Source organism: Phoenix dactylifera, chromosome 7, assembly GCF_009389715.1.
Source record: "Phoenix dactylifera cultivar Barhee BC4 chromosome 7, palm_55x_up_171113_PBpolish2nd_filt_p, whole genome shotgun sequence".
Classification (NCBI taxonomy): Eukaryota; Viridiplantae; Streptophyta; class Magnoliopsida; order Arecales; family Arecaceae; genus Phoenix; species Phoenix dactylifera.
In genome coordinates this window covers 7,623,504-7,633,267 of record NC_052398.1, presented here as the reverse complement: position 1 = coordinate 7,633,267, position 9,764 = coordinate 7,623,504, and the positions used below count along the sequence as shown (strand labels likewise).

General features: G+C 38.6%; 1 protein-coding gene across 1 annotated transcript; it reads right to left on the bottom strand.

The window, feature by feature from the left end:
• Positions 1 to 435: 435 nt before the first annotated feature.
• Positions 436 to 7,917, bottom strand: LOC103706467 (protein OS-9 homolog). Its single transcript, XM_008790567.4, has 8 exons — positions 7,444 to 7,917; positions 3,428 to 3,504; positions 2,400 to 2,603; positions 2,240 to 2,311; positions 1,371 to 1,486; positions 1,153 to 1,219; positions 966 to 1,072; positions 436 to 781 (listed from the first exon to the last, which is right to left on the bottom strand). The coding sequence occupies exons 1-8, from the start codon at positions 7,550 to 7,552 to the stop codon at positions 637 to 639; spliced, it is 897 nt and encodes a 298-aa protein (XP_008788789.2). The 5' UTR covers positions 7,553 to 7,917; the 3' UTR covers positions 436 to 636.
• Positions 7,918 to 9,764: the final 1,847 nt, after the last annotated feature.

Here is a 9,764-nt window from a genome sequence, read left to right as displayed (position 1 = left end):
TATAGCTTGTGTTCCATATTGTACAATTGCATCATGCTGGTATCGTTTAGAGTTGCATATGTTTATAGCCTTCCATAATCTGTGTTTTTAACTAAATTTATAACAGTTCTTTACCTTCTCGGGTTTCTACTCGAGCCGCCAATCCTGCCTCGAAGCATAGTTAGCACAAAGAAGCATTGAGATGTAACGCTATATTTACATTATTCCATCCCTGTGAGATCAACTTAATGGATTAAATACAAAAACGATTTCATCTTTCAACTAGCTTAAAAAAAGAGAGTGAGAGTAAAATCTCGACCTAACTTCAACTACGAGGGGTGGTAGTTGACTGCACCTAGATTGACAAGGATCATCCAATTTGGCCAGATTTAATCAGCCATTTTCTTTTTCTACTCTCCTAGTATATATAGAGCAGAAAGGGCAATTAACAGCCAATGGGTATCCATCAATAGACTATCATTTCATATAACCAAGATGATAAAATATGTCCATGAAATTACAAATTGGATAGAGGCCACACTCAGTTTTGTCAGGAATCCACTGTTTTGAACACTCACTGGAGTCCTCTAATTACATGTCATTTTCTGGTCCTTGGGTTTTTTTTTTTTGGGGGGGGGGGGGGGGGGGGGCCTAAAATCAAGTTGCATGCCGTTCAGTATCGTCGGTGATTATTGTAATCTGTGTGCCTTTAAGGCTGTCTTTTACCGATGAGTCTTTGATATCTCTGGGCATCTCATTGCAGTGGATGGTGTGCCATGTTGGCCTTTCTTGTTGAAACATCCTGCCATGGAGATCACAAGATCAATCAAAATAAGCAACGTGCTTCCCACTCATCAATTAGTTACTGCTTTCCCGATGTTTTAACCTTTCAATTTTCTGATACGTTTGCAAAGGCAGTACCGAATAATCTACTGCTTCGGAATCACAATAAAAAAAAAGGACATTGGATGGATGTTGCGACTTACGGGTGCTTGCAAAGCATCGGGCATTGAAGTGTGATAACATACTTGCAAGTAGAGATCTCTTTGATTGAACTGATTATTACCACGGGCTCTGAGCATACAAACCTAACCTGCAAAGACACAAGAGTATTTGTGAGAAATATGCAAGATGAATTACACAGATTATGCTGCACGCTGAGTATTTATATACCTCAGTCTCTCGAGGTTGATTTGTAAGGTCGCAAATGGTTCCATTTGTATATTGATGAGCATGATACCTGATGAAATTTTCTAAAAGATCAGTTGATCATTTTATTTTTCTCAAATTTACTTCATTATTTTTCGTCCTCTTTTTCATTTTTCTACTTGAACAGCCAAGCTGGGTCCAATTCATGACATCAAGACTGCCCGCCAAGAAAGAAGTTTTACCTTTGAGAGGCATCTTTGGAGCGAGGATCTTTTACCATGGAAACATCAGAATGGTTCTGGTTGAAAGCAGCTGTTACCTCAGGGTCAAACAAACCCAAAACAAATTCTTGAACAATCTGCAACAAAAGGAATCAACTTATTTCATATCATTTTGTGCCAGCATATACAGTTTCAAGGTAAGAGAAAATCATGATAACAGAGCTTACAGCATCAGTTGGATGATGACATGTATCAGGATTTGGTAAGGATTACAAAGAAAAGAGAGAGAACAGCCAAAAATTAAAGAAAAAGGTCCAAAAGCATAGATTGACTGAATTTTAATTTGATGAGAAGCCTTCAGTATTATGATATAAAATTATATCACAAATCACAAAAATCACTGATAAACAGAAGTTTACGACCAGTACTGAATGCAACAGAAGGTGAAGGTACCAGGGACAAAGAAATATAGCAAAAGTTATAATAGGGATGAGGCCACAAAACCCCCATCCGAACATGGCAAATTGATGCATATAGAGTACTGAACTGATACATTAGTTATTCTTTATTCATGGGAAAAGCAATTGTGGTATGTCCAAGTGCAAGTTCATCTGCAGTGAAGGGAGGTTTGAGAATAGGATTGAAATGACTGAAAAGCTTGGTTTTGGTGTCTTAACAAGACGGGTCTCAATAAAGAATCTCATGGTACAGGGCATAAAATGACCTTTCCATGTAATTAAGTGTCAGTTGTAAAAATAGAGTGGAGGAAGAACTATCAGAATTTCTGAGCACTCAGGTGCATCCACTTGACATTATTTTTCCGGTCCCACCACCAAGGAATTTTTTTGATCTAAAGGGCTCACAAAGACCACAAGAAATCAACAGCTTACCTTATCATCTTCCAAGTGAAGTTGTCGCAAATGTTTCTCGTAACAAAATTCATAAGACCACCAACCTTCATGCTGCCAAAGACATGATATAATGTAAGATTTTTTTTAAAAAAAGCTCTATCTAAAGAACTGTCAAGAGATCAATCTAATGAACCCTCACTCTGTAGAAGCACTTGTCTTTTAACACATCAATTAACTCATCTGGTGTCTTCAACTTGATCCTCCGGTCACTTTCTAAAAGGGCATTGCTTGAATTCTGTGGAGTAACGGACCTCACAGTTTTGGTTTCCTCAACCAAAGGCAAGAAACACATGTAACTTTGCCCCTCTTTATTGGACATCATCACTGACTCCAGGCCATTCTCCTGCAAAACAATCTCATCCATATCACCAATTGTGTTAGCCACTAACATAAATATTATTCTAGCGAACTTGATCTTAACAAAGCACGTCAACATCTCCCCACAAAAGAAGGAAAAATACGATCTTATAGATATCAAGAGATAAAATTAGGGCAAAATAATAATATCCCCAAAAAGTACGCAAAGAAAGGGGGAAAATATTTTTCCTGATAAAACAATTTCATTGCCATACTAAACAAGTCAATAATAAACATAAACGGCTCTTCTGGTATATGTGAATATCAGTTATTCTCTATCAAAAGAACCAGCAAATATTACAGAGTAAGCAGAAGATAATACTAGGTTCACTACCATATAAGATAAAAACCATCTACTTTTACCTCCATGTCTTCACCTGGAAGTTCAGATTGTAGGATAATCAATCTCTACTTCTCCCACTTCAAATAATCCAAACTTATAAAGTTTCAGTTTATTTTTTCTGTTAAGTACTCTAACTCATCCCAAAAGGACAATGAAAACTTGTAGCCAAGTTTCAGGTTTCAAGAATCTCAATTGAATTCTTTTTCATAACTTTAATTCGCTGTAATACATTTTATTCCTATATGCCGAGCTTCTTGATGCATGGGAAATCTGAAACAATAATATGACACATGAAAACAAACAGGATGACTCCCAGTTGGCACATATGCCAAAAGAACCAATTGGTATATCAAGGTAGAGTTCAGATATGAACATCTTTTCCAACAACTATAGACAACCCTTCATTAGTTGTAGATGTTCAAATCACGTAAAACACCAAACAGTGAGAGCTACATAAATATACTCACAGGATGAAAAGGTGACTCTGTTGAATGAAATTCAATCTTGTATTTTGGTTCACGAGAACTCCGTCCAAATGTTACACCTAATAGGCAAGGGATAAAAGAGCAATGAATTAATCTCTAACAACGTGCAGCAAAAAATCTATATTATGGTAGCTGTCATGATGCCCCACATAAACATGAATATGGCTGTCATGATATATTCCAATTTCTATCTAAAAGACACTTACATATGTACATGTGGTTTGTGTTTGCTTGTACGCAGACAATCAAGCTGACATGAGGGAGCGGATTTTTTAAACTAAAATCATGAGAAATGTAAATCTAGAACAATATTTTTCATCTCAAATTCGAGCAAAAATTAACATTAATGATACATGCTTAAGCAAAAGCATGGTAAAATCAACTATACTTAATGTCAACAATAGACATCATCTTGTACCAAGAAAAAGAAAGTGCCTATTTTTGTTGGATAGCCTAAGCCAAGCTCACCAAAACCCTAATTCTTCAAGAGTTTATTTTCCCATTTTCTTTCCCAATTTGAGTCCCATATAGGACATGCGGGAGGACAGTGAAGGCCGCCACCAACCTACCAGTAGCCAATGGGCTTATCAACAGCTGCTAACAGGTTAGCCAGCAGTTATGAGTGGTACCAGCGGCTGCAATGTCCAGCACTAGCACTAAGAGTGCATATATTTTTAGCCAATCCTCCTTTTCTTCTTCTAGTACTACTATCTCTAGCCATTCTTCTACATCTTTTTCTTCTTTTGTTTTTCTTGCTAGCCTCTATTCCGCTTGCCTTCCCCTCCTTCCTGATTCTTGTTTGTTGTGGCCCTGCAGCTTACTGGTTCCTCATTCCTACCCTCCTCCTCCTATTGCTTCTTGCTAGGTGCTGGCTGGGTCTTGTGACCTGCTGGCTTCTGCAATAGCAGCTAGCCTGTTGCTGCTCTCCTTGTGGATTTTGATATTTAGAATTTTCGTTGTTAAAAATAGGTTTCATAGTACGATATATGATGAAAAAAGACTGTATATATAATTTATGCACATGCTTATTTGTGCATATGATTAAAGGTATGCATACTAAAAGCTTGGAGGCATACCCTCCCAATGTGGCTGTCTAAGTGTCTAGGAACCTACCTAGGCCATATAGGCGGTCCATCATTTGGCCTTGCTCAGGCAGTTGCACAACCTTGATATCTAGACAATTCTTTCATATATCATTTTCCAATAATCTGAGTAAACTAATTCAGTGTATTTGGTAATATGCACATCTGAACATAAAAGTATCAAGATGACATGAATGGTCATATACTATATAATTAAAATGGAGGCTCAGCTTGTGCTAAGCTTTCCATGCACCACGTGGACACCTGTATTAATGATATTATTAGTTATGGTTCTTTACTTTGATAATAAGTAGAGCTTTTATATCTAGTCTATTTTATTATATATCTAAAATGGAGGCTTAGCTTGCACCAAATGCCTATATTAATAATATCATTAATAAAGTTATAGATAATAAGTAGGGCTCTTATAGCCGATACAAGAGGAAGATAGGTCTATAATGATCACTTATTAGCAGATATATGTTATATGCGAGTATTATATTATCTATTCCTTTAATGATAAGTGAATACAAGTAATACATAATGAAGTATCATACTATTATTAATATTAAGTACAATTACACATATAATTCATATAATTGATACTTGAGAATGTTATCTAGCTAAAACAGATAAGTATTATATTATCTAAATGGATATTACTACAATGATGGGGAAACCCATCCTTTATCTACTATCCTACACCTTAGGGCTAGAGGTGGCCGTCGGTTGATGACAGGCAGTAAGCTGTGAATGACAAAGGGGAAAGCAACCCACATAAATTTTTTTGGTTCTTCTTTCTTTCTTTATTTATTTTTTCTGGTTGCTGGTTATGGAGGCGTTGCAACTGGTCTGCTGCTTCTGGGGCTACCAGTAGCACCAGCAGACATGCCAGTGTTGGGCTGCTTTTATAGCTGCTAGCAGCAGCAAGGGCTATGCTTGGGCAGCTGCCTAAGTGCCTAGATGCTAAACAGCCCCCTGGCCACCTGTCTCACACCTTTTATCTTTTGAAACCATGATTCTTTTAAGATCACAACCATCCTTTCCATACCTACTTCATCTAAAAAGCAACAGCCATGCATCAAGACTTTGAAATTTTTTCCACTGATTCACTTAACGCATCCATTGTGGGATGAGAGAAATGAAATGGGTTAATGTAAGGAAAGATGCCAAGGGGTGAGAGGGAGATTTGGGATGATGGCAAGCCTCGTCTAGTCTTTTTGTCTCCCATCTGCCTTTTTCCCTATGAACCTCTTTTTCTTTTTTTATCTTTTTTGCTTTTTTATCACTCGCCAATCCCTCATGCTCTGTTTTGTCCCCAAAAGTCATTGCACTATATGTAAATAACAATCGACTAGCAATTCACTTATCACCTCCAACTGTGCCCCACCTTCTTCTTTTATTTATTTTTCCTCTTATCTCCCTTAGTTCCTTCTCTATGTATCTACATATACAAACATACTAATTTTCCTTTAAAAAAACTAGTTTTGTTGATTTTTATGGATTGTTTCTCTACCAGCCAGCCTGGTTGCTGAGGTATTGACCCTCGGCCTTTCAGGGTGTCACCTTCTAAGACAACCTAGCCAGTTTGGCAACTTCTTGTTATCTTGAAATTTGCTGCTTGCTTCCTTCTTTGGTATCAAGTCTTGTTTCCATGCCTGCATCCCAGGCATAATGGCTATTGACTTTTCTTCTTGTCTGTGAATTTATATAAATCTTAGAACAACAAGCACTGCCTTATTACTTCATGTGAAACAAACTTTGCTTGGATGCAACATATACCTAAAAGGAAACCTAATATAGTTCTGACTGTATATCTTTTGATCAAGGCCAAGTTTAAAACCTTTAACATCTACAGTTACAAAAACATCAAGGCAGATGAAGAGAGACGATATCTTTAGATAAGCTCTGCATATTCTGGACCATAATTAACAGCACTATTAGAATAGAACTCTTCTATAATCTTCTGGATTAATATGTTGTCATAATTCTGAATTGGGCACTATGTCAGAAGCACCATTGTCAGCCACCATTGTCAGCCTTCCAATTATTAAACATAGTGATAGCTTGGAGTTGAACTAGTTTACAGCGGTTCTATACATAGTGTTATCAACTAGGAAGTCTACCACGTTCAAGGCAAAAACTTCTCCAATTAGATTTTAGTAGTTAATATAAAAGTGGCACTTTTCTATTTAACTAAGTAAAGGCTGGATAATCTACTAGCACAGAAAATATCTATAAAAAATCAGGAGACTGTGTAGAAGATTTTTTAGGATATGGCTTATATCATCTTGCCTCAGCCTACTAAGAGACAATGTGCCTAGATCTTATGCATAGTAATTTAGGTGGGTTTAAGTAGATCCATGGTAACAATCTAATTTTATATGCTTATAATATATATAGCTAATCGTTCAGTTTTCTTGCTCCAAGCCATTGATTTGAGCCGCAACCAGGGCAATAAAATGTATCACTTTGTGGTACTTTTGGCGAGAGTGAATTCTAGAAATAATGGACCTAGAAATAGGAATCTGATGGAGTTATTACCCTAAATTCTGTTTTTATTGATTCACAATCCCTAATCATAAACATGGATGAATATAATTCCTATGCCGAGAAACGTCAGTCTTCAAGAACGTGTAAACTGAAAACTATTTTGATTACAATTTCCAGTTGTGATTAGAATTCCCAACCAAACAGAGGCTTCGGTCCTAAATCGAACCTTTAAAACCTAAATCAAAGCTACCACTGAATAGACGCCCCCATAGCCCATCAAAAACCAAGAAAATCCAAAATTTTGCAAAAACCAGTTGGGTTCTTCCGCGAGAAAACATTTTCTCACACGAAAAGAAATCAGGCTGTCCAAAGTATATATAATTTAGGGAAAAATGAAGACATGCAAAAGGGTTGAGCGAATACCGGAAGTCGATGTGAAGAACTCGTCGGCTGAAACGACGTTATGGAAGCGATCGTGGGGCGTGAGGAGGAGAAAGAAGAGGAAGCCGGCGAAGAATCTCGCAGCTCCCATCGAAGGGAGAAGAGGGCTTCCTGCCTCCAGCTTTCTTGGGATCTCTCTTGGCGACTGGACGCCGGTGCCGCGGGATGGCGTGCAGGCGGCGGCGGTGGCGGAAGCAGCGGCTTGTAGGTGGAGTCGATCAACGACGGAGCCGGAGGCGGAGCAGAGGCCTCGGAGTCGGAACCGGAAAGGGGGCCGGTATGTGGTACGAGGGTAATTCAAGATTCAATCTTGGACATTGGATAATTAATTTTGCCGACATCACATGTAGGTGAACACTTCGAAACTCATGTGTAATTAATTTATGAAAGGGACTAAAGAAGTAATTTTCCTCGATACGATTATACGAAGCCTACGGCACCAGCCGCTTCATGAAGCCTTCGGGCGACCAAGTCTTATGACGATTGACGAGGTCGAGCGAGGAAGTATATAATTTAATATCCAGTCAGTCGCTTAAAAGTGGATTTTGCAAGAACTTCCCAGAGTCATCCATTCTAGCACCATTCTCTCCCAATTAATTCTATATTTCTTTTAATTTATGTAGTTTTTTTTTATAGTGACGTAGCTGATTATGTTCATGCGAAAATAATATGAGCAGCCGATATATCAAAAAAAATAAATATTTTGTAAAAAAACAACTTCTTCATTACTGATTTTGCAGGAAAAAGGTGAAGTGGTTTTTTTTAAGTCTCCACCACATTTTTATTTTTTCCTGCATAAATTTTCCTCGCATAACTAGTGTTTCCCTAATACATAACCCAAAATATGGAGAGGGACCGGACGACATCACCGGAGAGGAGGAAGAATGGCGTCCAAGATGGTAGTGGAGAAGAGACGAATGGGGTTGAAGACGAGCGCAAGATCATAAGAAACAAGCCGATCAAAGCAGCGAACATGGAGGAGAGAAGAGAGGGCATGGTAGAGGATAGAGGAGGTGTTCTCATAGTTCGAAGAAGAAAAGGACGGGGAGGAGGTGAAGACGGCGGGCAAGGACAAGATGGAGGAGGAAGAGGGCGGTAATGCTGATGATAGGGTGCATAGGTAGGGGAAGAAGATATTGACATCGAGTCTTGGAGGATGTTCTATTTGCATTGATAGACATATACAAACTGATGTGTATACTCTATTTCCATTGATACACGTCTTTAAATGAACGGGGTGCACAGCATATAACAATACACATACGTTTTTCAAAGGTGTATTTTTCTATTTTGTTCACTGTCCACCTACTAGTAGGCCAATATGAACACCCATGGCCTTGTTCTTGGGTGATACACGTTTTATCCGTTCATAAGATTTGTTGATACACATTTATTTATCCTAGACTACATTAGTCATTCTGATACACATGCACTCAGTATTCGATACATAGCATACTACTTGATACACACTTATATTTTAGGTTGCTCTAAGTACGTTCTCGGTGTACACTTTTCACTTGATACAAGCATAGCTTTTCTCGATGCACAGTTCTGTTAGCCATCTAGTTCTCTAATGTATGCGTAACTAATATGGAATGTGCATATGGTTATAAATATATATTCTTGATAGACAATGTACTTGGATACTTCTCTTACAATGCCTCTTTTGATTCCTAAGTAATGTTTGACAAATGCCAGACCAGTAACTCCTATGAAATCCACGTGTAGTTCTTTCATTGAGATTTATTATCATCTCTATATCTTCTTCTTTCCCTACCTGATCCATAGCTATGTGTGCCCCTCTTCATCCGTGCTTGGTCCATCTTCCTTACCACTCTTGCTAATAAAGCTAGACGTCGGCCTGATCTAACCCGAGACCTTCGGGCCATACTAGCTTCGGATCGGGCTAGGCTCAAGGTAGTTTCTATCAAGCTTGGACCTGAAAATAGGGCCAAAGAAATTCGGATCGAACTCAATCAATACTTGGTCTAGCCTGAGCCCAGCTAAAAGCCGAAGGATGCAACTAGATCTGAAGCTCAAGCTCGGAACCAAACCTAACCCTCCTTCAGTTCCCCATTCCCCTTTGCTCAAGTACTCTCTCTCTCCTGCCGGATCTATTTCTCTCCCATCTCTGCTCTCTCTTTCCTTTTTGCTCTCTCTCCACACTCTCCCACTCGATCTCTTTTCCCTCTTCGCTCGCTTTCTCTCCCACCCAATCTCTCTCCCCCCTCTCTTCTCTCTCCATTTTCTCTCCTCTTTTTCCTCTCCCCCTCCCATTCTCTCCTCTCTCCTCTCTCCTTCAC

Coding starts and splice junctions, on each gene's coding strand:
- LOC103706467 (XM_008790567.4), bottom strand. CDS start 7,552: ATGGGAGCTGCGAGATTCTTCGCCGGCTTCCTCTTCTTTCTCCTCCTC. Junction 3,505..7,443: donor GTTCTTCACATCGACTTCCG/GTATTCGCTCAA, acceptor CTTGCCTATTAG/GTGTAACATTTGGACGGAGT. Junction 2,312..2,399: donor AAGACAAGTGCTTCTACAGA/GTGAGGGTTCAT, acceptor TGTCTTTGGCAG/CATGAAGGTTGGTGGTCTTA.